Here is a 27,556-nt window from a genome sequence, read left to right on the forward strand (position 1 = left end):
CCTGCCCAGGCCCTCCCTCGCCCCGCCCTCCTGCCCAGGCCCGCCCTCCTGCCCAGGCCCTCCCTCGCCCGCCCTCCTGTCCAGGCCCTCCCTCGCCCGCCCTCCTGCCCAGGCCCTCCTCCTGCCCTCGCCCACCCTCCTGCCCAGGCCCTCCCTCGCCCGCCCTCCTGCCCAGGCCCTCCCTCGTCTCCTGCCCAGGCCCTCCCTCGCCCTCCTGCCCAGGCCCCTCCCTCGCCCTCCTGCCCAGGCCCTCCCTCGCCCTCCTGCCCAGGCCCTCCCTCGCCCTCCTGCCAGGCCCTCCCTCGCCCCGCCCTCCTGCCAGGCCCTCGCCCGCCCTCCCTCGCCCTCCTGCCCAGGCCCTCGCCGCCCTCCCTCGCCCTCCTGCCCAGGCCCTCCCTCGCCGCCCTCCTGCCCAGGCCCTCCCTCGCCCGCCTTCCTGCCCAGGCCTCCCTTGCCCCTCCCTCCAGCCCAGGCCCCTCCCTCGCCCGCCCTCCTGCCCAGGCCCTCCCTCGCCCGCCCTCCTGCCCAGGCCCTCCCTCGCCCGCCCTACTGCCCCAGAGCCCTCCCTTGCCCGCCCTCCCGCCCAGGCCCGCCCTCCCCGCCCAGGCCCGCCCCCTCCGCCCAGGCCCTCCTTGCCCGCCCTCCCGCCCAGGCCCGCACTCCCGCCCCAACTCCCTCGCCTTTTGCCCCCTCCCTCGTCCCAACTCCCGCCCCCCTCTCTCTCCCGCCCCGCTCGCCCCCTCTCTCTCCCGCCCCCGCTCGCCCCCCCTCTCCTCTCCCGCCCCCCTGCTCTCGCCCCCCTCTCTCTCCCCCGCCCCCCTGCTCCGCCCCCCTCTATCTCCCGCCCCCCTCTCTCTCCCCACCCCCGCTCGCCCCCCTCTCTCTCCCGCCCCCGCTCGCCCCCCTCTCTCTCCCGCCCCCGCTCGCCCCCTCTCTCTCCCGCCCCCGCTCGCCCCCTCTCTCTCCCGCCCCCGCCTCGCCCCTCTCTCCTCCCGCCCCCTCTCTCTCCCCGCCCCCGCTCGCCCCTCTCTCTCCTGCCCCGCTCGCCCCCCGCTCGCCCCTCTCCCTCTTGCCCCCCTCGCCCTCTCCCTCTTGCCCCCCCTCGCCCCTCTCCCTCTTGCCCCCCCTCGCCCCTCTCCCTCTTGCCCCCCCTCGCCCCTCTCCCTCTTGCCCCCCCTCGCCCCTCTCCCTCTGCCCCCCTCTGCCCCTGCTCCCTCTTGCCCCCCTCGCCCCTCTCTCTTGCCCCCCTCTCCCCTCCCTCCCGTTGCCCCCCTCTTGCCCCCGTTGCCCCCTCTCTTGCCCCCCTCCCTCTCCCGCTTGCCACATCCCTCTCCGCTTGCCCCCCTCCCTCTCCGCTTGCCCCCCCCTCTCCCGCTTGCCCCTCCCTCTCCCGCTTGCCCCCCCCTCTCTCCGCTTGCCCCCCTCTCTCTCCCGCTTGCCCCCCTCCCTCTCTTGCTTGCCCCCCCTCCCTCTCTTGCTTGCCCCCCTCCCTCCCTCTCTGCTTGCCCCCCCTTCCTCCCTCTCTTGCTTGCCCCCCCCTCGCCCCTCTCCCTCTTGCCCCCCCCCCTCGCCCCTCTGCTCTTGCCCCCCCTCGCCCCTCTCCCTCTTGCCCCCCCTCGCCCCCTCTCCCTCTTGCCCCCCCTCGCCCCTCTCCCTCTTGCCCCCCCTCGCCCCTCTCCCTCTTGCCCCCCCTCGCCCCTCTCCCTCTTGCCCCCCCTCGCCCCTCTCCTCTTGCCCCCCCTCGCCCCTCTCCCTCTTGCCCCCCTCGCCCCTCTCCCTCTTGCCCCCCCTCGCCCTCTCTCTCTTGCCCCCCTCTCCCCGTTGCCCCCCCTCTTGCCCCCGTTGCCCCCCCCTCTTGCCCCCCCTCTCCCCGTTGCCCCCCCTCTTGCCCCCGTTGCCCCCCTCTTGCCCCCGTTGCCCCCTCTCTTGCCCCCGTTGCCCCCTCTCTTGCCCCCCTCCCTCTCCCGCCTTGCCACATCCCTCTCCCGCTTGCCCCCCCTCCCTCTCCCGCTTGCCCCCCCCTCTCGCTGCCCCCCCTCTCCCGCTTGCCCCCTCCCTCTCCCGCTTGCCCCCCCTCCCTCTCCCGCTTGCCCCCTCTCTCTCCCGCTTGCCCCCCTCTCTCTCCCGCTTGCCCCCCCTCCCTCTCTTGCTTGCCCCCCCTCCCTCTCTTGCTTGCCCCCCTTCCCTCCCTCTCTTGATTGCCCCCCTTCCTCCCTCTCTTGCTTGCCCCCCCTCCCTCTCTTGCTTGCCCCCCCCTCCCTCTCTTACTTGCCCCCCTCCCTCTCTTGCTTGCCCCCCCCTCCCTCTATTGCTTGCCCCCCTCCCTCTCTTGCTTGCCCCCCCTCCCTCTCTTGCTTGCCCCCCCTCCCTCTCTTGCTTTCCCCCTCCCTCTCCTTGCTTGCCCCCCCTCCCTCTCTCCCGCTTGCCCCCCCTCCCGCTTGCCCCCCCTCCCTCTCCTGCTTGCCCCCCCTCCCGCTTGCCCCCCCTCCCTCTCCCGGTTGCCCCCCTCCCTCTCCCGCTTGCCCCTCTCCCGCGTGCCCTTCTCCCGCCCCTCCCTCTCCCGCTTGCCCCCCTCCCTCTCCCGCGTGCCCTTCTCCCGCCCCCTCCCTCTCCCGCTCGCCCCCTCCTCTCCCGCCCCCCTCCCTCTCCCGCTTGCCCCTCTCCCGCTTGCCCCCCTCCCTCTCTCCGCTTGCCCTCTCCCCGCTTGCCCCCCTCCCTCTTGCCCCTCTCTCCGCTCGCCCCCCTCCCTCTCCCGCTTGCCCCCCTCCCTCTCCCGCTTGCCCTTCTCCCGCCCCCTCCCTCTCCGCCCTCTCCCGCCCCCCCTCCCTCTCCCGCCCCTCTCCCGCTCGCCCCCTCCCTCTCCCGCCTCTACCGATCGCCCCCCTCCCTCTCCCGCCCCTCCCTCTCCCGCTCGCCCCCCCTCTCCCGCCCCTCCTCTCCCGCCCCTCCCTCTCCCGCTCGCCCCCCTCTCCCGCCCCTCCCTCTCCTGCTCGCCCCCTCCCTCTCCCCGCCCCTCCCTCTCCTGCTCGCCCCCCTCCCTCTCCCGCCCCTCCCTCTCCCGCTTGCCCCCTCCCTCTCTCCCTCGCCCCCCTCCCTCCCGCCCTCCTTTTGTCCTCCCGCCCTCCCTTTGTCCTCCCGCCCTCCCTTTGTCCTCCCGTCGTCCTTCCCGTCGTCCTTCCCTTCCGTCTTCCCCCCATCCCGCCCTCCCTTTGCCCTCCTTCCCTCCCGCCCTCCCTTTTCCCTCCCACCCTCCCTTTGCCCTCCTTCCCGACCACCCTCCTTCCCTCCCGCCCTCCCTCTCGTCCGCCCTCCCTCTCGTCCGCCCTCCCTCTCGTCCGCCCTCCCTCTCGTCCGCCCTCCCTCTCGTCCGCCCGCCCTCTCGTCCGCCCTCCCTCTCGTCCGCCCTCCCTCCCTCTCGTCCGCCCGCCCCTCTCGTCCGCCCTCCCTCCCTCTCGTCCGCCCTCTCTCCCTCTCGTCCGCCCTCTCTCCCTCTCGTCCGCCCTCTCTCCCTCTCGTCCGCCCGCCCTCCCTCTCGTCCGCCCGCCCTCCCTCTCGTCCGCCCGCCCTCCCCTCTCGTCCGTCCGCCCTCCCTCTCGTCCGCCCGCCCTCCTCTCGTCCGCCCGCCCTCCCTCCCTCTCGTCCGCCCGCCCTCCCTCCCTCTCGTCCCGCCCGCCCTCCTCCCTCTCGTCCGCCCGCCCTCCCTCTCGTCCGCCCGCCCTCCCTCTCGTCCGCCCGCCCTCCTCACTCTCGTCCGCCCTCCCTCCCTCACTCTCGTCCGCCCTCCCTCCCTCTCGTCCGCCCTCCCGTCCGGCCGCCCTCCCTCTCGTCCGCCCTCCCTCCCTCTCGTCCCTCCGCCCGCCCTCCCCTCCCTCTCGTCGGCCCTCCCTCCCTCTCGTCGGCCTCCCGCGCGCCCTCCCTCTCTTCCGCCCCTCCCTCTCGTCCGCCCGCCCACCCTCCCTCTGTCGCCCCTCCCTCCCTCCCTCTCGTCCGCCCTCCCTCTCGTCCGCCCGCCCTCCCTCCCTCTCGTCCGCCCGCCCTCCCTCCCTCTCGCCCCGCCCTCCCTCCCTCTCGTCCGCCCTCCCTCCCTCTCGTCCGCCCGCCCTCCCTCTCGTCCGCCCTCCCTCCCTCTCGTTCGCCCTCCCTCTCGTCCGCCCTCCCTCTCGTCCGCCCTCCCTCCCCTCTCGTCCTCTCGTCTGCCCTCCCTCTCGTCCGCCCTCCCTCCCTCTCGTCCGCCCTCCCTCCCTCCCTCTCTTGTCCGCCCTCCCTCTCGTCCGCCGCCCTCCCTCACTCTCGTCCGTGCCCCTCCCTCACTCTCGTCCGCCCTCTCGTCCGCCCTCTCTTCCTCTCGTCCGCCCTCCCTCCCTCGCGTCCACCCTCCCTCCCTCTCGTCCGCCCTCCCTCTCGTCCTCCCTCCCTCTCGTCCGCCCTCCCTCCCTCTCGTCCGCCCTCCCTCCCTCCCTCTCGTCCGCCCTCCCTCCCTCTCGTCCGCCCTCCCTCCCTCCCTCTCGTCCGCCCTCCCTCCCTCCCTCTCGTCCGCCCTCCCTCCCTCCCTCTCGTCCGCCCTCCCTCTCGTCCGCCCTCCCTCTCGTCCGCCCTCCCTCTCGTCCGCCCTCCCTCTCGTCCGCCCTCCCTCCCTCCCTCCCTCTCGTCCGCCCTCCCTCCCTCCCTCTCGTCCGCCCTCCCTCCCTCCCTCTTGTCCGCCCTCCCTCCCTCCCTCTCGTCCGCCCTCCCTCCCTCTCGTCCGCCCTCCCTCCCTCCCTCTCGTCCGCCCTCCCTCCCTCCCTCCCTCTCGTCCGCCCTCCCTCCCTCCCTCTCGTCCGCCCTCCCTCCCTCTCGTCTGCCCTCCCTCCCTCTCGTCCGCCCTCCCTCCCTCTCGTCCGCCCTCCCTCCCTCTCGTCCGCCCTCCCTCCCTCCCTCTCGTCCGCCCTCCCTCCCTCCCTCTCGTCCGCCCGCCCTCCCTCCCTCTCGTCCGCCCGCCCTCCCTCCCTCTCGTCCGCCCGCCCTCCCTCCCTCTCGTCCGCCCGCCCTCCCTCCCTCTCGTCCGCCCGCCCTCCCTCCCTCTCGTCCGCCCTCCCTCCCTCTCGTCCGCCCTCCCTCTCGTCCGCCCTCCCTCCCTCTTGTCCTCCCTCCCTCCCTCTTGTCCGCCCTCCCTCCCTCCCTCTTGTCCGCCCTCCTCTCGTCCGCCCGCCCTCCCTCTCGTCCGCCCTCCCTCTCGTCCGCCCGCCCTCCCTCTCGTCCGCCCTCCCTCTCGTCCGCCCTCCCTCTCGTCCGCCCTCCCTCCCTCTCGTCCGCCTTCCCTCCCTCTCGTCCGCCTTCCCTCCCTCTTGTCCGCCCTCCCTCTCGTCCGCCCTCCCTCTCGTCCGCCCTCCCTCTCGTCCGCCCTCCCTCTCGTTCGCCCGCCCTCCCTCTCGTCCGCCCTCCCTCCCTCTCGTCCGCCCGCCCTCCCTCCCTCTCGTCCGCCCGCCCTCCCTCTCGTCCGCCCACCTCCCTCCCTCTCGTCCGCCCGCCCTCCCTCCCTCTCGTCCGCCGCCCTCCCTCGCTCTCGTCCGCCCTCGCTCTCGTCCGCCCTCCCTCTCGTCCCTCCGCCCGCCCTCCCTCTCGTCCGCCCGCCCGCCCCTCCCTCTCGTCCGCCCGCCCTCCCTCTCGCCCGCCCTCCCTCTCGTCCGCCCCGCCCGCCCTCCCTCTCGTCCGCTCGCCCTCCCTCTCGTCCGCCCGCCCTCTCGTCCGCCCTCCCTCCCTCTCGCCCTCCCTCCCTCTCGTCCGCCCTCCCTCCCTCCCTCTCGTCCGCCCGTCCTCCCCTCTCGTCCGCCCGCCCTCCCTCCCTCTCGTCCGCCCGCCCTCCCTCTCGTCCGCCCGCCCTCCCTCTCGTCCGCCCTCCCTCCCTCTTGTCCGCCCTCTCATCCGCCCGCCCTCCCTCCCTCTCGTCCGCCCTCCCTCTCGTCCGCCCGCCCTCACTCCCTCCCTCTCGTCCGCCCGCCCTCACTCCCTCCCTCTTGTCCGCCCGCCCTCCCTCCCTCTCGTCCGCCCGCCCTCCCTCCCTCTCGTCCGCCCTCCCTCCCCTTCCCTCCCTCTCGTCCGCCCTCCCTCTCGTCCGCCCTCCCTCTCGTCCGCCCGCCCTCACTCCCTCCCTCTCGTCCGCCCGCCCTCACTCCCTCCCTCTCGTCCGCCCGCCCTCACTCCCTCTCGTCCGCCCTCACTCCCTCCCTCTCGTCCGCCCGCCCTCACTCCCTCCCTCTCGTCCGCCCGCCCTCACTCCCTCTCGTCCGCCCGCCCTCCCTCTCGTCCGCCCGCCCTCACTCCCTCCCTCTCGTCCGCCCGCCCTCACTCCCTCCCTCTCGTCCGCCCGCCCTCACTCCCTCCCTCTCGTCCGCCCACCCTCACTCCCTCTCGTCCGCCCGCCCTCCCTCTCGTCCGCCCGCCCTCCCTCCCTCTCGTCCGCCCACCCTCTCGTCCGCCCACCCTCCCTCTCTTCCGCCCTCCCTCCCTCTCGTCCGCCCTCCCTCTCGTCCGCCCGCCCTCACTCCCTCCCTCTCGTCCGCCCGCCCTCACTCCCTCCCTCTCGTCCGCCCGCCCTCACTCCCTCTCGTCCGCCCTCCCTCTCGTCCGCCCGCCCTCACTCCCTCCCTCTCGTCCGCCCGCCCTCACTCCCTCCCTCTCGTCCGCCCGCCCTCACTCCCTCTCGTCCGCCCGCCCTCCCTCTCGTCCGCCCGCCCTCCCTCCCTCCCTCTCGTCTGCCCGCCCTCCCTCCCTCTCGTCCGCCCTCCCTCTCGTCCGCCCGCCCTCCCTCCCTCTCGTCTGCCCGCCCTCCCTCTCGTCCGCCTCCCTCTCGCCCGCCCTCCCTCTCGTCCGCCCTCCCTCCCTCTCGTCCGCCCTCCCTCCCTCTCGTCCGCCCGCCCTCCCTTTCGTCCGCCCTCCCTCTCGCCCGCCCTCCCTCTCGCCCGCCCTCCCTCCCTCCCTCTAGTCCGCCCTCCCTCCCTCTCGTCCGCCCTCCCTCCCTCTCGTCCGCCCTCCCTCCCTCTCGTCTGACCTCCCTCTCGTCTGACCTCCCCCCCTCATCTGACCTCCCTCTCGTCCGCCCTCCCTCTCGTCCGCCCTCCCTCTCGTCTGCCCTCCCTCTCGTCCGCCCGCCACCCTCCCTCTCGTCCGCCCGCCCTCCCTCTCGTCCGCCCGCCCGCCCTCCCTCTCGTCCGCCCTCCCTCCCTCTCGTCCGCCCTCCCTCCCTCCTCCGCCCTCCCTCCCTCTCCTCCGCCCTCCCTCTCCTGCGCCCTCCCTCTCCTCCGCCCTCCCTCTCGGCCGCCCGCCCTCCCTCCCTCTCGGCCGTCCGCCCTCCCTCCCTCTCGGCCGTCCGCCCTCCCTCCCTCTCGGCCGTCCGCCCTCCCTCCCTCTCGGCCGCCCGCCCTCCCTCCCTCTCGGCCGCCCGCCCTCCCTCCCTCTCGGCCGCCCGCCCTCCCTCCCTCTCGGCCGCCCTCCCTCCCTCTCGGCCGCCCTCCCTCCCTCTCGTCCGCCCTCCCTCCCTCTCGTCCGCCCTCCCTCTCGTCCGCCCGCCCTCCCTCCCTTTCGTCCGCCCTCCCTCCCTTTCGTCCACCCTCCCTTTCGTCCACCCTCCCTCTCGCCCGCCCTCCCTCTCGCCCGCCCTCCCTCCCTCTCTCCCGCCCTCCCTCCCTCTCTCCCTCCCTCCCTCTTGCCCGCCCTCCCTCCCTCTTGCCCGCCCTCCCTCCCTCTTGCCCGCCCTCCCTCCCTCTTGCCCGCCCTCCCTCCCTCTTGCCCGCCCTCCCTCCCTCTTGCCCGCCCTCCCTCTCGCCCGCCCTCCCTCTCGCCCGCCCTCCCTCTCCTCCGCCCTCCCTCTCGGCCGCCCGCCCTCCCTCCCTCTCGGCCGCCCTCCCTCCCTCCCTCTCGGCCGCCCTCCCTCCCTCCCTCTCGGCCGCCCTCCCGGCCGCCCTCCCTCCCTCCCTCTCGGCCGCCCTCCCTCTCGGCCGCCCGCCCTCCCTCTCGGCCGCCCTCCCTCCCTCTCGCCCTCCCTCCCTCTCGGCCGCCCTCCCTCTCGGCCGCCCTCCTCTCGGCCGTCCTCCCTCCCTCCCTCTCGGCCGTCCTCCCTCCCTCCCTCTCGGCCGCCATCCCTCCCTCTCGTCCGCCCTCCCTCTCGTCCGCCTCCCTCTCGTCCGTCCTCCCTCTCGTCCGTCCTCCCTCTCGTCCGCCCTCCCTCTCGTCCGCCCTCCCTCTCGTCCGCCCTCCCTCTCGTCCGCCCTCCCTCTCGTCCGCCCTCCCTCTCGTCCGCCCGCCCTCCCTCTCTTTCGTCCGCCCGCCCTCCCTCTCGCCCGCCCTCCCTCTCGGCCGCCCTCCCTCTTGCCCGCCCTCCCTCTCGCCCGCCCTCTCGGCCGCCCTCCCTCTTGCCCGCCCTCCCTCTCGCCCGCCCTCCCTCTCGCCCGCCCTCCCTCTCGCCCTCCCTCTCGCCCGCCCTCCCTCTCGCCCGCCCTCCCTCTCGCCCGCCCTCCCTCTCGCCCGCCCTCCCCCTCCCTCCTCGCCCGCCCTCCCTCCTCGCCCGCCCTCCCTCCCCCTCGCGCGCCCTCCCTCCCCCTCGCGCGCGCCCCCCCTCGCGCGCAGCCCTCCCTCCCCCTCGCGCGAGCCCTCCCTCCCCCTCGCGCGCGCCCTCCCTCCCCCTCGCGCGCGCCCTCCCTCCCCCTCGCGCGCGCCCTCCCTCTCGCCCGCCCTCCCTTCCTCTCGCCCGCCCTCCCTTCCTCTCGCCCGCCCTCCCTTCCTCTCGCCCGCCCTCCCTTCCTCTCGCCCGCCCTCCCTTCCTCTCGCCCGCCCTCCGCCCTCCCTTCCTCTCGCCCGCCCTCCCTTCCTCTCGCCCGCCCTCCCTTCCTCTCGCCCGCCCTCCCTTCCTCTCGCCCGCCCTCCCTTCCTCTCGCCCGCCCTCCCTTCCTCTCGCCCGCCCTCCCTTTCGCCTGCCCTCCCTCTCACCCGCCCACCCTCCCTCCCTCCCTCTCGCTCTCCCGCTCCTCACCTCCCCCTCTCCCGCTCCTCACCTCCCCCTCTCCCGCTCCTCACCTCCACCTCTCCCGCTCCTCACCTTCCCCCCCCCTCGCTCCTCAACTCCCTCGCTCCTCTACTCCGTCTCCTCACTCGCCACCTCTCTCCTCCCTCTCCTCACCCCCCCTCTCCTCCCTCTCCTCACCCCCCCACCTCTCCTCCCTCTCCTCACCCCCCCACCTCTCCTCCTCTCAGGTGCTGAAGGTGAATTTACTCGGCCACAGGAAGAGAATCATTGCGTCTCTGGCTGAACGGCCGTATGAGGACCCCCCTCAGAAACCCCCCCGATTCTCTCAGCTCCGGGTGAGGGGTGGGGCCTGGACCCTCTGTCGTGTGACCTCGTTAATACTACCCTCCCTTCGCAGTGTCATGTGACATTATTAACTCTCCCCCTTCGCCATGCGGTGTCATGTGACCTAATTAATTCTCCCCCCCCCTTCCCCTGCAGTGTCCTGTATCTCTATTAACCACCTCCTCTTCCCCCCCGCAGTATCATGTGACCTGATTAATCCTCTCCTCCCACAGTGTCATGTGGCCTGATGAACCCTAAATCCCTTCCACCAAAGTTTCATGTGACCTAATTAACTATCTCCCCCAGCAGAGTCATGTAACCTGATTAACATTGTCTCCCCTCACAGTGTCAGGAACTCCCCCCCCACGCCGCCCTTTCCTCTCTCTGTCTGGGCGAGGTGGATCCCGAGTCAGAATCGAGGACTAGCTGGACGGAGGGTGCAGAGAATAGAGCGGAGCATCACCGGGTTAAGGTACCATGGGGAGAGCGGGTATGATCCTGCCATCTCCCCTTCCTAAGCAAAAGAAGAGCTGTTTAATCATAGTAAGGAGGGGTTCTGCCCTTCGTACTGATTAGTTTTGCTAATAATGTGGAATTCATTACCCATGGAGACTGTGATGGCAGATACAGTAGATTTGTTCAAAAAAGGTTGGACATCTTTTTAGGAAGGAAAGATATACAGGGATATACCAAATGAGAAGGATGTTGATCCAGGGAGTAATCTGATTGCCAATTCTTGGAGTCAGGAAGGAACTTATTTTTTCCCTTATGAGATATTAGATGATATTTCACTGGAGTTTTTGTTTGCCTTCCTCTGGTTCAATATACTGTAAGTACGGATATATGATAAAGTATTTGCCATCTAAATTTAGCACAGGTTGAACTTGATGGACGCATGTCTTTTTTTCAACCTCATCTTCTATGTAACTATGTAACCCTTAGGGGGCAGGAGAGGGGGTGGCTCCATTGGAGAGAAATTGGACTGGAGGGGGGCAGGAAAATGGTGGGGGACAGTCGTTAGACCCCCATCAATTGATTGCTGACCCCCTGGCAGTATGTTCCTGCTCTCTGACTGAATGACCCCCCCTCGCCCTCACAGGAAGAGCACAAGGAGTCCAGATTAATCTTGCGGCCTCCCAGTGTGGCAGTTCCCTACGCCCCCCTTCAGAACTGGCAGCACCAGCCTGAGAAGCTGATCTTTGAGTCCTGCAGTTACGAGGCCAGTGTGAGTACGGAGGGGTATTGGAGGGGGGTCAAGGGAAGCGCGCAAGCATCCATCAAACTTCAGATCACTTACAAAGTTCCACACTTCTCTGCTCATACCCAGATGGGCAAGACTTACCCACCATCAAGGCCACATACTAACCCCATAACTGCCAGAACGGACCAGTACCTTATTGCAGAGCTCTCTCTCCTCTTTTCAACCCCCCGTGCCCTCTTCCCCCCCCCCCCCTGTGCCCTCTTTCCTCCCCCGTGCCCTCTTTCCCCCCCCGTGCCCTCTTTCCCCCCCGTGCCCTCTTTCCCCCCCCGTGCCCTCTTTCCCCCCCCCGTGCCCTCTTTCCCCCCCCCCGTGCCCTCTTTCCCCCCCCCCCCGTGCCCTCTTTCCCCCCCGTGCCCTCTTTCCCCCCCCCGTGCCCTCTTTCCCCCCCCCCGTGCCCTCTTTCCCCCCCCCCCGTGCCCTCTTTCCCCCCCCGTGCCCTCTTTCCCCCCCCGTGCCCTCTTTCCCCCCCGTGCCCTCTTTCCCCCCCGTGCCCTCTTTCCCCCTGTGCCCTCTTTCCCCCCTGTGCCCTCTTTCCCCCCTGTGCCCTCTTTCCCCCCGTGCCCTCTTTCCCCCCGTGCCCTCTTTCCCCCCGTGCCCTCTTTCCCCCCGTGCCCTCTTTCCCCCCGTGCCCTCTTTCCCCCCGTGCCCTCTTTCCCCCCGTGCCCTCTTTCCCCCCGTGCCCTCTTTCCCCCCGTGCCCTCTTTCCCCCCGTGCCCTCTTTCCGCCCCCCGTGCCCTCTTTCCGCCCCCCGTGCCCTCTTTCCGCCCCCCCGTGCCCTCTTTCCGCCCCCCCGTGCCCTCTTTCCGCCCCCCGTGCCCTCTTTCCGCCCCCCGTGCCCTCTTTCCGCCCCCCGTGCCCTCTTTCCGCCCCCCGTGCCCTCTTTCCGCCCCCCGTGCCCTCTTTCCGCCCCCCGTGCCCTCTTTCCGCCCCCCGTGCCCTCTTTCCGCCCCCCGTGCCCTCTTTCCGCCCCCCGTGCCCTCTTTCCCCCCCCCGTGCCCTCTTTCCCCCCCCCCCGTGCCCTCTTTCCCCCCCCGTGCCCTCTTTCCCCCCCCCCCGTGCCCTCTTTCCCCCCCCCCCGTGCCCTCTTTCCCCCCCCCCCCCCCGTGCCCTCTTTCCCCCCCCCCCCCCCGTGCCCTCTCTCCCCCCCCCCCCCGTGCCCTCTTCCCCCCGTGACCTCTTCCCCCCCGTGCCCTCTTCCCCCCCCGTGCCCTCTTTTCCCCCTCCCCCTCGTGCCCTCTTTTCCCCCTCCCCCTCGTGCCCTCTTTTTCCCCCTCATGCCCTCTTTTCCCCCTCCCTCTCCCGGTGCCCTCTTTCCCCCCGCCCCTCCCGGTGTCCTCCTTCTCCCCCCCCCCTCCCTCTCCCGGTGCCCTCTTTCCCGCCCTTCTCCTCCCGGTGCCCTCTTTCCCCCCTCCTGGTGCCCTCTTTCCCCCCCTCCTCCCCCTCCCGGTGCCCTCTTTTCCCCCTCCCGGTGCCCTCTTCCCCCCCCCCCTCCCTCTCTTGGAGCCCTCTTCCCCCCCCTCCCTCTCCCGGTGCCCTCTTTCTCCCCCCTCCCTCTCCCGGTGCCCTCTTCCCTCCCCCTCCTGGTGCCCTCTTTCTCCCCCCCCCCCTCCCGGTGCCCTCTTTCCCCCCCCCCCCCTCCCTCTCCCAGTGCCCTCTTTCCCCCCCCCCTCCTGGTGCCCTCTTTCTCCCCCCTCCTGGTGCCCTCTTTCTCCCCCCTCCCTCTCCCGGTGCCCTCTTTCCCCCGCCCTCCCTCTCCCGGTGCCCTCTTTCCCCCCCCTCCCTCTCCCTGTGCCCTCTTTCCCCCCCCCTCCCTCTCCCGGTGCCCTCTTTCTCCCCCCCCGCCTCCCGGTGCCCTCTTTCCCCCCCCCCTCCCTCTCCCGGTGCCCTCTTCCCCCCCCCCCTCCCTCTCCCGGTGCCCTCTTTCTCCCCCCCCCTCCTCCCGGTGCCCTCATTCTCCCTCCCCCCCTCCTGGTGCCCTCTTTCTCCCCCCCCCCCTCCCGGTGCCCTCTTTCTCCCCCCCCCCCCTCCCTCTCCCGGTGCCCTCTCCCCCCCCCCCCTCCTGGTGCCCTCTTTCTCCATCCCCCCCTCCCGGTGCCCTCATTCTCCATCCCCCCCTCCTGGTGCCCTCTTCCCCCCGCCCCCTCCCGGTGCCCTCTTCCCCCCCCCCCCTCCCGGTGCCCTCTTCCCCCCCCCCCCCCCTCCCTCTCCCGATGTCCTCTTTCCCCCTCCCGGTGCCCTCTTTCCCCCTCCCGGTGCCCTCACCTCTCTCTTTGCGCGCTCGCCTCTCTTTGCACGCTCGCCTCTCTCTCTGCGCGCTCGCCTCTCTCTCTGCGCGCTCGCCTCTCTCTCTGCGTGCTCGCCTCTCGCTCTCTGCGCGCTCGCCTCTCGCTCTCTGCGCGCTCGCTCTCTGCGCGCTCGCCTCTCTCTCTCTGCGCGCTCGCCTCTCTCTCTCTCTGCGCTCGCCTCTCGCTTTCTCTGCGCTCGCCTCTCGTTCTCTGCGCTCGCTCTCTCTGCGCTCGCCTCTCGCTCTCTCTGCGCTCGCCTCTCGCTCTCTCTGCGCTCGCTCTCTCTGCGCTCGCTCTTTCTGCGCTCTCTCTGCGCTCGCTCTCTCTGCGCTCGCTCTCTCTGCACTCGCTCTCTATCTCTCGCTGCGCGCTCTCTCCACCCCTCTATCTGCTCTCTCTCTCTTCTTTTCATCAGTATTTGGGGTCGATGCAGATCAAAGATCTACGAGGGACGGAATCCACTCAGGACGCTTGCGCCAAGATGAGGGTGAGTGTGCAGTAGAGTCTGGTTGAGCTGAGTGCCAAGTGAGTAAGTAGGTTACACAGACAGTCAAAAGACCTCAAGGGAGACACCTGTGGTAAAGTGTGCTGGTCACATCATTCTGGGGGAGCAGGGGGTGTAATCATGTCACATGGCAGGGGGCTGGCACAGCAGTCACGTGATGATGTGTGGCTGAGCCATGGATCCCTCTCCACAGAAGTCCACGGAGCAGATGAAGAAGATTCCGCGGATCACGCTATCCATCAGCTACAGAGGGGTCAAGTTCATTGATGCATCCAATCAGGTAAGAGACCCTCTGCCTGTGCAAAAAATCACCTCCCCATTCTGCTCTCGGCCGTTCCCACGCCTGAGCCCATGCCTCTTCACCCCTAAGCTCCTTCCCCTCCATCTCTTGGCTCCTCCCATGTTTGATTTCTCAGTTAAGTGCTGAACTCCTCCCTCTCCATCCCTCAGCTACTCCCTCATCTGAACAGCGTCTGAGCACCTCCCCAACTCTAAACTTCTCTCCCTCTACACGTAGAATCTGTTCCTCCCCGTCTGCTAAGCCCCTCTGTCCAAAACTGAGCGACTGCAATGTCTGAAAAGCCAGACACAACGTTTGACAGAGACCAAATCGCCACCTGCGCTCCGTCTCCCGGGCGACTCACCACAGGTCGCCTTGCCGCCTGGGCGCCCTCTTTAAATGTCTTCTTCATGCAGTCGCCATCTTTAAATGTCCTCCCCCGCCGTAATATCCTCTTCCGGCCGCAGGGCACCTTGCACGGCCACTGCTGCGACGGCATTTGTGAGTGCGGCCGCCAGCAGCTAGGACATGTTTTCACATTTCCTGTGGGAAATTGCAAAATGTGTCATGGCTGCTGGCGGCCGCCCTGAGTGTGCTGTTGGGCACATGCACAGACGCTCTCACAAATGCCGTCAGAGCAGCGATCGTGCGAGATGCCCTGCAGTTGGAGAGTACATTGCGGCTGTGAAGGACATTTAAAGATGGAGGCCATGCGAGGAGGACATTCTGCTGGGACGGCCGAACAAGGAGAATATTTAAAGATGGCGGCCTGGCAGAAGGATGACCTGCAGTGGAGCGCTGGTCGCGATTTGGTCACGGCCAAATGTCCTATTCCGCTGCAAAGCCTCTTACAGACCCCTGCCCTTTATGCCTCCCGCTCCCTCTCTGCAGAATGTAATTGCGGAACACGAGATCCGAAACATTTCCTGCGCAGCTCAGGATCCAGAGGATCTGTGCACCTTCGCCTATATCACTAAGGACCTGCAGACCAGCCACCACTACTGCCACGTGTTCAGCACCGCCGATGTGGTGAGACTAAAATTCCCTTACCAAACAAACTCATTCCGTGATCGCGAAATGGTCAGATTCATCACACCAAACCTGTGGTGTAGCAGCTAGAGAATTGCACTAGTATATGAAAGGTCATGGGTACGATTCCTGCATGTGTATTATATAAGATGCATTCATGGGTTCAATTCCTGCATGGTGTAGGGGGGAGGGGTTTGTGCATGGTGTAGGGGGGAGGGGTTTGTGTATGTGTGTCCATTGAATGTTATTTAAAAAAAACAAAACCTTGGAGATGTTTTTAAATCAGGAGCCACGTGTGTATGTATGTATGTATGTATGTGTATATATGTATGTATGTGCTTATCCCATAAAGAATGAGTAAATAAACGATACCGTGTAGATCCCACGAAATCAGGAGACAGCACTCAGTCCTGAAGCAGACAAAATTCCAACGTTTCGGTCCCAGAAAACGGGACCTTCCTCAGGGAGATGCTATGTGAGAGAGACAATACATGTACATATCTTTCTCGCATTGCATCTCCCTGAGGAATGTACAATGGTACCATGTGTCCTTCCAGAAAAAGTTGCAAAAGCAATAAAATCCATGAAGAATGGGATGGATTCCAATGGATCCAATGGAATGGTAATTCAATCCGGGGAAGATTGAATTACAACTGAAACCTGGGAAGAAGTAGAAAAGATGCTTCTTGAAGAACAGGAATATTCCTAAACAGTTAGCCTCATCCACAAGATAGACAAAGAAGACCTCTATGACTACAGACCAGTCAGTCTACTTCCAATCACAAGATTTTTACGAAGATGATCTTTAATCGACTGCAACAGATCCTGGCCTTTTCCAGCCTAGAGAACAAGTGGGATTTCGCAATGGATACAACATAATGGACCACATCCAAGTCGTACGAAAATGATTTCCCAAAGTAGTGAATACGATCTACCCCTCATTTTAGGATTCGCAGATTACGATAAATTATTTGGTTCTGTCTACACTTCAGAGATGCATTAAGAAGACCATGTTGAAGAAGCGTAGATTGATATTATAAAGAACATTGATGAGAATGAAAACATCAACCATTCATTACATTGGGAAGAAAAAAGGATCAAAATATACTGTATATTTGAGTCAACTATAATTTGCAGATGATGTTATTTTTGCCACATGTTTAAAAGACCACCAGTAACAAATCAGAGAACTTACTGAAGCAAGTAAGAATGTGGGCCTCTGTGTGAATCTCAGAAAGACCAAAGTGATATTCAACCAGTGTGTCAAGTTTGTAACGATTGAAATAAATAGCTGCTGGAATATAGGGGGTTAAATACTCCCCCAACATAATGTTGGGGAGTATTTAACCCCCTATATTCCAGCAGCTATTGAGTGCAATCAGTAGGGATCTTTGGGAGACCTTGTGATCTTCTAATATGTGTGTATACATAACTTTATCCCTATGCACCAGCTGTATCCTACTAACTACTAAATATATTATTCTATTTTTGGCGAGCGGATTACCCTAAATTAAGCTATATACCTTGGGCAGCAAGTAACAACGAATGGGGACCTTTTAAATTCAATCATTAAAAGAATGAAGATGGGGTGGAGCATATTTCGAAGAAACAAGACTATATATTGCAAGGGAACCGTCTACTGTGCCTCATGAGGAAAGTTTTCGAATAGTGTATTCTATGTTTACTCACGTATGCATGCAAAATTTAAATCCTAAATGTGAAGATAATTCAGACGCTTCAGACCACTGGAAAGATGTAGATATGTATACTGGGTATTACTGGAAGAGATAGGGCAAAGAATGCAAGCCAAACAAAAGTCATCCAAGGGTGAGGAAATTAAAATGAACAATTCTTTAAGTGTTGCTGTAAATAAGCTTTGGGGACATGGTGTCTCCGTGCCGTACTGCTTTGCTGATCCCTTTTCTTGCTTGTATCTTCATGCAATCTAAGGCTTCGGCCCCAGTCCTCACTGCTGCACGAGCGCCTGGCAGCGCATGCACAGTTTAAAGCCACGATCAGTGGTCTGTAGGGGAGCGCAGGGGTGCGGCCATGACAGAACATAGCTGCCTTTCCATTGGTGCGCGCCGATCACGTGATCGCGGCACAGGAAGACAAAATTCTTGTCTTCCCTGCTAGCATAAACATCACAGCGCTTTGCGTGCCCTCACACACAGAGCCACTGGGGCCTGCCCCATAGAGGGCTGTGCTGTGGTGTGTGGTGCGCATGCCTCTGGGGACCTGGCCTACTGGTTGATGTGGCATTCTCGTTAATGTTTTTATAATATCAATGGATACTTCGACGCGTATTCTTAATGCATTTAGAACCGCTGAAGTGTAGACTGAATTGACTGCTTTTTCGTAATCTACGAATCCTGAGCTGAGTGGTAAATTGTATTCATTACTTTGGGAAATCACTTCGTGTATGACTTGGATGTGGTCAATTGTGTTGTATCGACTGCAAAATCCTGTTTTGTTGTCTACACTGGGCAAAGTCCAGGGTCTGGGAGCCGAGAATGGTGTTCATGGAAGAAAAGCCAGGAGGAAACCACTGCTCTATAAAAAGAACATTTCTGCCCGTCTGAAGTTCGTCAGAAGAGCACATGTCTGTCCAGAAGTCTTGTGGATCAGCTAAGTCAAAGGTAGAACTTTTGGACCTCAATGAGAAACGTTATGTTTGGCGAAAACCAAACGCTGCCTTCGAACCGAAGAATCTCATCCCAACCGACAAGCATGTGTGTGGGAGTTTGGTGTTTTGGGGCTGCCGTAGGACCTGGACGGCTTGCAATCATTGACACAACCGTGAATTCTGTATTGTATTATAAGATTCTAGAGGAGAAGTAAAGTGGATCATGCAGCAAGAAAGTGATCCTAAACATACAAGCAGATCTACAAAAGAATGGCTGCAGAAGAAATTCTGCGTTTTAGAATGATCTAGTCAAAGTCCGGATCTAAATCCCATTGAAATATTGTGGTAGGACCTGATGCTAGCTGTCCATGCAAGGAAGCTCTCAAGTGTCAGAGTTGAAGCAGTTCTGTATGGAGGAATGGGCCAAAATTCCGCAAAACCGATGTGAGAGACTGACCAGCAGTTACAGGAAATGCTTAGTTAGTAATTGCCGCTCAAGGGGGCGCCACCAGGTACTGAATCTAAAGGTTCACATACTTTTTCACACATTGCTATTGAGTGTTTAATCATTTGTGGATAAATAAATGTTGAAAAAGTAACATGTTTTTGTGTAATTTGTTTGATCAGGTTATTTTGATCTACTATTAGGACTTAGATCAAGATCTAATAACATTTTAGGTTTGAAACCCTAAGGGGTTCACAAACTTTTTCTTGCCACTGTGTGTGTGTACACTCTTTCATCAAGGACCTGTTGACTACTGCAACGTATTTACTGTGTCCTACCCCTCTTTCCTCCCTGAACGCTTCTCTCTCTTTCCTCCTTTGCCTTGCACACAGAACCAGGCCTATGAGATAATCCTCACCCTCGGCCAGGCATTTGAGGTTGCCTATCAGCTGGCCCTACAAGCCCAGAAGTCTCGCCCCCCAGAAGCAGTGGTCACCCTACCCTCCAAACCCATCCCTAAACCACGAGGTAGCATCCGGCGGCAGGCGGTAAGTGGGGAGAGCAATGAGTTGCTTTTCCACTCCTTTCAGAAAGTCATGTACAAAGAGTTAAATACCCATACAATAGTCCTATTAAATTATCCCATCTAATACAAGGACTACTCACGGATTTCTTGTTTAATAGAGAGCAGTGAAGAATACAACGTTTCATGGCCCATGTGAACATTTTATCAAGTGGTCTTTTATGGGTCCTGAAAACATTGTGTTCTTCGCTGCTCTCTAATAAATGGAAGAGACTGCGCTAAGAAAACTGCGCGTAGCGTCCTACTTGGTATCTCACTTGGGAAAAGTTGCTGCATTTGTTTTTTTCAGTCTTTCCTCTGTGTGCTGCCATGTTTAATGTTCCACATCTGTCCAGCTGTCACCTCCTGTGATGTCACTTAAGGCTCTGTCTGTGACAGGGACCCTTTGGGGACAGCAGAAGGGAGTGGGTAAAAAGCAGGGTTTGAATTTCCATTTCTGTAGTTATGAATCCCCAGTTTCTTCCATGCTAGATCATTCAGTCACATTGCATCCCTCTGTTTTATAGCTTGATCTGAAAGTTATGGGAACGTCATAAAAGTATCATCATATTTTAGATTTTATTTTAATTTCAACATGGATTTAAAAAAGATTTCAATGCAAAACAGGGAGAGGACTTAAAGTTTATAAGGGGTAGCCTTCTTTTAATAAAGAACAGCAGATAACATGTTTAATTGGTTAAAGAGGGTGAGTTGTGCGTGGGCTAAATGTAGGAGAAAAGTAACCAAATGACAGTTGAAGCCCCTCGCAGGGTGTAATGTTCATCTTAAGCCCTCCCCCTCCTCAGACGGAGTCATTGGAAGGGGAGCAGCCCACGCCCTCTCATGGTGGAGTGTCCTGGATTGTGGATCCCAAGCAGGAGTCAAACAGGAGCCTGAGCACGAAGTGAGAACCAAGACCAGGGGGCAGAGAGGAGAATACTGGGCAGCGAACGATAGGGGGGGTTAGTGAGGGGACAGCAGAAATGAATTCTAAAGACAGAAAGAAGAACTCTGAGCAGAGACACGATATATACATGGGCGTCCGCAGAAATGTTTTCAGGGGGGGGCATAATTTTAACTAGACAGAGAGAGAGAGTGGGTGTGGGCGGTGTGTGACGGGGTGGGTGACTGACACTTGGGTGGGTGACTGACTGACTGTGGGTTGGTGTCTGTATTCATTCACAGACAGACAGACACAAACACACACACACACTCCCTCTCAGACTCTCCCTCTCAGTCTCTCCCTCTCAGACTCTCTCAGACTCCCCCCCCTCAGACTCTCCCTCTCAGATTCTCTGACTCCCCCCCCTCAGACACTCTCTCCCCCTCAGACGCTCCCTCTCAGACTCTCCCAGACTTCCCCCCCCTCAGACTCTCTCAGACTCTCTCAGACTCCCCCCCCCCCCTCAGACTCCCTCCCCTTCAGAATCCCTCTCTCACTCTCAGACTCTCTCTCTCACTCTCAGACACTCTCTCTCTCACTCTCAGACACACACACACTCTCTCTCTCACACACACACACACACACACACACCTTGTCTGGTGCCACTCTAATGCAGATAGTCCCAAGGTGTAGCCCAATCTTTCTTACCCCCTCTCTTCTTCATTCACTCTCCCCCCTCACCCCTCTCTTCCTCACTTCCTCTATTACAGCCCCTGTCTCCTCACTCTCCCCCCTCCATCAATTATCCCCCTCTGACTCATACCCACTCCCTGAATCCGCCCTCCTCACATTCATTCCCTCCCCCCCTGATCTCACACACACACACACACACACACACACACTCTAACACACACACACTCAGACACACACACACACACTCGCAACAAGGGGGAATCGGAGCAGGGGGGGGAAACGGAACGGGGGGGCCGGAGCAGGGGGGAATCAGAACGGGGGGGACCGGAGCAGGGGGGGGGAATCAGAACGGGGGGGGGACCGGAGCAGGGGGGGAATCGGAATGGAGGGGGGACCTGAGCAGGGGGGAATCGGAATGGGGGACCGGAGCAGGGGGGGGGAATCAGAACGGGGGGGACCAGAGCAGGGGGAAGATTTTGGAACGGGGGGGATCGGAGCAGGGGGGGGGGGGAATCAGAGCAGGAGGACAAGGGGGAAGCGAGAGTGGCATGGAGCAGTACTCACCTGACTTGCTCCATGCAGGAAAGGGCGGGCCTCGCTATGCAAGCTCAGATAGAGCTTGCGAGGGCCAAAAAAAAAAAAAAAAAAAATCCTGGCAGCGTGCCAACACGCGCCAGCCAATCAGGAGACAAGGGAGGTTTTTTTTTTTTTTTTTTTGCAGAGACGCGCGCGCTTCCTTGCACATCGTGAGCGCACTAAATCCAGTCACGCCAGTGCCCTCTGTCCCCCGCTGTTGGCGGCCGTGGATCATGGGGGGGGCAAGCGCCCCCCCTTGCCCCCTCCTGCGGACGCCCATGTATATACGGACAGACGGGAGACGTCCCTCCGCAGAGAGACAGAGACCAGAGCCGAGCTGACATGATAGACACGGGACAGCACTGAGACGAGTAGAGATGTAATGATAAAAAGGAAACGGCTCAATGGAAAGAGAGAGCAGAGCTGAAGTATACGGACAGAAAAGACCATGCTTAGGTATAGGGACAGAAAGGAGATGAGGTTCATAGCCGAGATGATATAAAGGAGACAGCTCTGAGAAGACATGGGGACAGCCATGAGCAGAGCTGATATAAGGACAGAAGATATAAAAAGGAAGGAACGCTCACGAGATTGGAATTGCTGCCACGGGTGCACACAAGGACATAGATAAAGCAATATATGTTGCATATCAATAAGAACGGTTGAGAGCAGTCGTGTGGACTTGTATAAAAATGTTTTTATTAAACATGGTCTAGGTTTCCATCCTAACCTGGTCTTGAGAGAGATCCAGGCTGGGACTGAGACTGACCATTTTTAATAATAAATATGCCTGTATACACGCCCAAGCGAGTGCTCTCCACCTTTCTTATTGATAAGGACAGAAGAGACTGAGCTACAAGGACAGAAAGGAAATAAGACATGAGCAGAGCTGAGAGATGACAGGTGAGATATCTGAGCTCTGCTTAGAGCAAAGGACAAAAGAGACAACCCTGAGTAGAGAAATATATATATAAGGATAGGAAGGATACAGCCTTGAGCAGAGCGAGAGAGCGGAGATACAAGAATAGAAAGGAGAAAGTCCTAAACAGAGCGAGCTGAAATCTAAGGACCTTTATGTAAATGTATATGTATGTATGTATTTTATTTTTACCCAAGGTGAGAAGCAGGGGGTCTCCGGAGCAGAACCATGTTAATTTCAGCTCTGGGGAACCCCTGCTTCCTGAAATACATACCATATGGTTGTTTAAAGGTCCCGCGTCATACAGGTCAATAGGAAGCCGCAACTCCATCCCTTGCGGCTTCCTATTTTTCCACGGGACCTTTAAGCCTACATTAGATAGCGGCATCGCCTTTTAGAGGTATGTATCTCGGGGAGCCCTGGAGACCCCCTGCTTCCCACCTAGGGGGGAAATAAAAACATTTTAAACTGGAAATGCTTCAAGCAGAACTGAGATATAAGGGCAGAAAGGAGGCAGTCCTGAGCAGAGTGATAGATCATGTCTCGCATTGGTGCTAAAAAAACGAATTTTCACACTTGTTTTCTCCTTTCACTCTTTCAAGCTGAGGATCCTCCGCTCCACAGTGGATACACCTCCACGGGTCCCAACTACCCCAATCCTGCACCTCCGTGGTTCAGAGGCGAAACAATGAGCCACAGCAGATACAGGGAACAGTCGCATTTCTCCCACCGCGGATTCCCGAACCCACCAACGGCTCGTTTTATAGGGAATCTTTTTTTCCTCCCGTTCCTTTTTTTTTTCTTTTTCTTTTTTTCTTCGTTGAAGAAAATCTAGATAACAAAGACCAACGGGCGGACCAAACAAGAAGTGTGGTATTACCCCTACTGCAAGACACTCTCCATCTTGTTTCCCATATTATCATTTTTTTTTATTAGCGGGATGCCTGTACGTCCCCCTGTTCAATGTCAGTTTTAATGTAGCACTTTTTTGGAATGGGGGTAGCAAGTTCAGGATGACGTTTGGGTACGTGCCCCCTTACCATGTAGCATCTTTGGACGCACTGCAATCCATCAATGTTCAACGTGTGTGTGTTTCTCCCGATACCCTCCCCCACTTAATTTTATGCAAGGAAGCAAGTCTCACGTGCTCAATCCCACATATATATTTTATATATATATATATATATTCCACACCAAACAACAAGATCAGGGTGCCGTAGCTGTTTTTTTGTCTCATGACCATGGCCCACCCTCTAAAAATGAGAAGGCGTGGATATTTTTCAGGGGTTAGAAAGTGCTGGAGGGTTTCGGCATTTACGTTTTGAATTAAGGTGAGCGAAAGTGAAGGGATATTTTATTGGTACCAGGGCTAAAGGGGGAGCAAAGATATTTGCTTCACCCCATGTCCATGTAGAGATTCCGTTTATTTCTCTTGTCAAAAGGGATTTAAACAACTCAAATCGTCAAGATTTAACACATTCAACACGTCCCTGTCAGGTGGCTTTGGTACTATGTAAGACTGACCTTTTAACCTATTAAGGTCACTGGCATTGGGTGACATTGGTCCTGTATGGGATTTACACTTTAACACCTTGAATGACGAACATTTAAAGTAACCAATTTTACCCTTTAATGTAAAGACACATTTGTGTCTTTAAAAAAATAATAATATTTACCCCATAAAGAGCTGCAACCCCAGAATCCTTTATGAAAACTCTGTTAGAGTCCCCACCCTCCATGTGTGCGTTATATATGATGGGCAGTGTGTTTCACACCAGATGGGCACTGCCCGCAAGGGGCCACCACATTTATGGAAACACTATGCAGTATTTTATTTTTATTTTTTACTGCCCAATTCTTGTGTTTCAGGAAGGGGGGGTTTGGAAGAGGAAGGGGGACAGTCGTGGCATGGACAGTACATTCTCCCTCCAATCCCCCCTCAGATTTCTTTTTAATGTCATTTATGTGCAAGGATACCGGTACATTCGCCAGCTGCATATGAACAAGATCTCAGCTCTTCCAGCCTCATTGGCTTTTTTTTTTTTTTTGCTCCCGCGCCAAACTCCAGGAGACATTTGTGGTCTCCCGTCCGCCCACGTGGACTTTTGTGGTATCACTGCGGTGCCACCCCAACAACTCCACACACACACACACACACACACACTAACGTTTTTAGTCGGTACTAGTTAAAGCTGCTATATATATCCTGTATTTATCTTCTAGTGAAAGGTGATTTCTTGATTTGAATCAGCTATATGGGAACGCGTATAATGAATGGTACAATGGTACAATTGCCCCCCCCCCCCCCTTTCCTAACTTGCCTTCTTGGGCTCTTGCCTCCTGGATGTTAAATTAATGAGGTGCTTCCCCCAGGAGAGGAGGTGTCTGTGCTGAAAAGCCTTCTAGTGCTCTGCTTTTTCCCCTCTAAAATTGATTGTAGTATGTTGTATAATGATGCCAAGTATCTCTATACACTGATACTGAACACACTACATTGTATAATGATACTGAGTATCTAAACACTGATGATAAACACGCTGTGCTATATAATGATGTATGAGTATCTGTACACTGATGATGAACACTGCGCTGTATAATGATGCTAAGTATCTATACACTAATGAACATGCTGTGCTGTATAATGATGCTGAGTTTGTCTACACTCTCCAAAGGAGGGGCCTTGGAACAGGGCTGGTTATAATTAGGGTTAATGTTGTCCAAGCTTGGTTGCTTTTTAAATAGAATAAACTTCGGTCCGCAGTCATACTCTGTATTGTTTTATGTCACGGCATGTTCATTTTCAGGTTGTAATGTGCACCTCTAAACTCTGCATTACAAAGCAAACTTGGCCAACCCTACGGCTGTCTCAGGACTTCTGTCTGATATGGCCCTATAGATTAGTGGTAGTTGCCTCCATTTCCCTGCTCGCCATATGGGGGAGAAGATAGCCCCCCTCCCAGGTCTTGCCTGGAAGGTCTTTCCTGAGTTGATGGATGAGGCACAACTCCTCTGATCTAAAAGGTCTTCTTGGTTAATCATATGGATGCTGGAGAGAGGTGCCTATTGTGTGGAGTCAATGTCAGTTGGCCAAAAAAGTATGTTATAAGGTACGCAACATGACTCACTCACCCCTTTCTTGGCTCTAGGATCTTATATTTGTGTTGGTCAAAGCACCTATGCTCATAGGGTTTTCTACCGAGTTGTCAAATAGGAAGGCAGTCTCTAGGGTTTTCCATGACAATTGTTGCTATGGATGTTTAGAGACTCCCCCAAGCCTCATTTGTAGGGTCTTCTTTCGGTATGTATCTCCAGTGTGCATGTGATCCACTTCTAGTGTGGAATCCATCTGCTACCTGTATTCCCAACTCAGAAGATCATAGGATAGTAGGTGCCCCAATGTATGTCTAATCTTTAGTATCCCCTTTATATGTTGGCTATTTACTTAAGTGGTACCTCCCCTTCTGTCTTGGCCATAAGTTCAAAGGGTTGGGTTCTCTCTTGGTTGGCCCTATAAATGTCAGATGCATCTCCCTTCTCTCTTCTGTATGATTTTCTCTATGTTGGCCATATGAGAAACAGGTCACCTTATCTATAGACTTTTTGTTTTGGCTATATGGGAACAGGGTAGGCTCCATTTCTCATATATAGGGTCTGTACTCTAGGTTGATCTAGGTAACCCCGCTCCTCTTATCTGTAATGTTCATCTGGGTTTGGTCCCCTATAGATGGTACCTAGGCCATCTTTATTGGTCTGTAGTGTCTTCACCCTATGGATGATAGGTGACCCCTCTTGTCGACGCAATAGGCTCTTCTCTCTCATATGGCCTTAGTATTGGAATACAGCTCCACCTCCTCTCCTCAAAGCAGCACCCCTCCCCCAGCTTGCACGCCTGACTGTTCCCAGGAGCGGCCCCTCGCCTGGAATGACCCCAATATTTAACCTTTGTACTTCGATACTTGAATGGTTTGGTCGTTTCTCTGCTTGATGAAGGCTGGTCGGAGTTGGATTCTTTGTCTTAATAACGAACAAAATACAAAAGGCTGCTCAGCAGCCTCCGGCACTGACCTCACCACGTCCCACCGCAAGAGGAGCCGCTGTAAATAACGCTGGCCTTGCCCACAAGGCCTTTTGGTATTTTCTTAACTGTACGACCTTAGAACAATTAATAAATGAGATGGTGATTTAGGACCAGAACTGACTTGTCTGCGTTCTGTATTAATGCAAAGGGTATGTGTTGTGTGTGTGTGTGTGTGTGTGTGTGTGTGTGTGTGTGTGTGTGTGTGTGTGTGTGTGTGTGTGTGTGTGTGTGTGTGTGTGTGTGATTGTTGGTAAGTGAGGTTTAGTGTCTTGAGGGCAGGTGTGTGTTAGTGGTAATGTTGGTGGGTGTGTCAGACTAAGCCTTATTCTCTTTCTTCCGAAGCAGATGGCCAAGGGGAGTTTTTGGCTAAAAAGGCCCCGAACAGTGGCATTGTGTGTGTGTGTGTGTGTGTGCGTGTGCACACGCAGGACTGGGTATTAATGTAGACGTGTTTGAGTGTGAATATATGAACGGAGGGTGTTTGGTTGACAGGTGGTTGTAGGTCTGTGTTGTTGGCTGCTTGTATCTTTCTGTGTGTGTCAGTGGGTTGGTGTTGATGTCCCTATCCATTTGATCTATGTTTGTGTTTGTATCAGTCCTTGTATGAGTTTGTTGGTCTCTGACACACGTTTAACAAATCCCTGAAATAGACCTATCCAATGAGACAGACTGTTTGTCTTGCTGTGTGTTGATAAATGGGTAGGTTTTGTGTTTCTCAGTGTGTGGGTCTTGTGACTGCGTGGGCCCGCCTGTCTGGATTTGAGGCAGTGGTCGTGTATCGGTCTAGGTGTATCAGTTGCTGCATGAGTGAATAATTGTGGTTCTGTCTTTGTGATTGTCAATGTGTCTGCGCATACATGTCAAACAAAAAAGGAAGAGTAGAGGCTCCATGGCTTTTATAAAGGCAATAATTTATTGAAGCCAAATAAAGTGTTCAACGTTTCGGCTGTCACAGCAGCCTATGTCAAGGAGCGCCTCTACTGTCTGACCTTCCGCTCAGCCGGAGCCCTATAGTTGGTAAGTTACCAAGTAACCCGGTGCAAAGGGATATATTATATACCATAGAAAAAACCCTTTGGATTCCTAGAAATAGGTAGTTATCGGATGTTAAAACCACTAGCACCTATAACATATTTGGATGTTTAATTTAAACATAAAGCCTGGTCAGAGACATTATATAATATGCTGGAATATATATATTTAGGTCAAAATGCAGAGATATGTCTCTTTAAGTGGTTGCATAGAGCCCTTCAACCAGCAATGCTAACCGATACTAGATACAATATATCCACCAAGGTCTAACATAAGTTATATTGCATAAGTGTTACATAGTAAGCGGAAGTTGGAACCAAACTGGGGGGCAATCTGTGTTTAGTTGTCTCGGTGCTTCCATTTTGTAAGAATGATAATTCTGTAGTACCCGTGCTTCCCCTATATCTGCTTTGTTAAATCTGTATACTGTATGGCAAATTTTGAAAAACGATTTATTATTGACACTCTGTTCTACTCTAAAATGCAATTTTATTGTAGATTTATCGATGACTTTTTCTTTCTCTAGGAGGGTAGTAGTGAAGAGCTTATTCAATTCTTCTAACTGGATGGCCTAGAGACCCCAGGTAGATTGACAAAATCCTGGAGCACGTAACAGATTGCATTTTTGGATGTATTATTAAGTCTGCAACAAGGTATATACTACATGGTGATCTGTATAGGAAACAGACTGACAGAAACACCACATTACATGCCACCAGTTTCCATCCTGATGCACTAAAGGAAATGTTACCCTTTTCCCAAAAAGTGAGAGCCACACGCATTATAGACAGACTGGAAAAACTACATGATATGAAGACCTGATTCATGGCAAGGGGACATAAGGAAGACATTTGTTGATGAAGCTTTTGATAAAACAGTATTGGTTAAACCATTGATAACTCAGAGTGAACAAAATAGCATGCTCATTACACGGAGAAGCGCGGCGAGAAAAAACAAAATATATATATATACTATGGTGTTTCCCCCACCCTCTGGGAGATTCCCTTGTTACAAGGTGTTCAGTGCATGCTACCTGTTGGCTCACATAATGCTGAGTGGT

The 27,556-nt window shown here is 58.4% G+C and overlaps 1 protein-coding gene across 1 annotated transcript in view; it reads left to right on the forward strand.

Annotated features, from left to right (window-relative positions):
* ANKS1A (ankyrin repeat and sterile alpha motif domain containing 1A) overlaps nucleotides 1–25,584 on the forward strand; it is a 29,770-nt gene extending 4,186 nt beyond the window's left edge. The window contains exons 2-10 of the mRNA XM_075615392.1: nucleotides 9,226–9,333; nucleotides 9,669–9,794; nucleotides 10,422–10,547; nucleotides 13,284–13,355; nucleotides 13,567–13,653; nucleotides 14,545–14,682; nucleotides 18,146–18,301; nucleotides 19,122–19,219; nucleotides 21,989–25,584. Coding sequence (XP_075471507.1) covers nucleotides 9,226–9,333; nucleotides 9,669–9,794; nucleotides 10,422–10,547; nucleotides 13,284–13,355; nucleotides 13,567–13,653; nucleotides 14,545–14,682; nucleotides 18,146–18,301; nucleotides 19,122–19,219; nucleotides 21,989–21,992 — 915 coding nt within the window. The 3' untranslated portion in view covers nucleotides 21,993–25,584. The remainder of the gene's footprint in view (nucleotides 1–9,225; nucleotides 9,334–9,668; nucleotides 9,795–10,421; nucleotides 10,548–13,283; nucleotides 13,356–13,566; nucleotides 13,654–14,544; nucleotides 14,683–18,145; nucleotides 18,302–19,121; nucleotides 19,220–21,988) is intronic.
* The last annotated feature ends 1,972 nt before the right edge of the window (nucleotides 25,585–27,556 follow it).

The sequence above is a fragment of the Ascaphus truei genome, chromosome 9 (assembly GCF_040206685.1).
Source record: "Ascaphus truei isolate aAscTru1 chromosome 9, aAscTru1.hap1, whole genome shotgun sequence".
Taxonomy (NCBI): domain Eukaryota; kingdom Metazoa; phylum Chordata; class Amphibia; order Anura; family Ascaphidae; genus Ascaphus; species Ascaphus truei.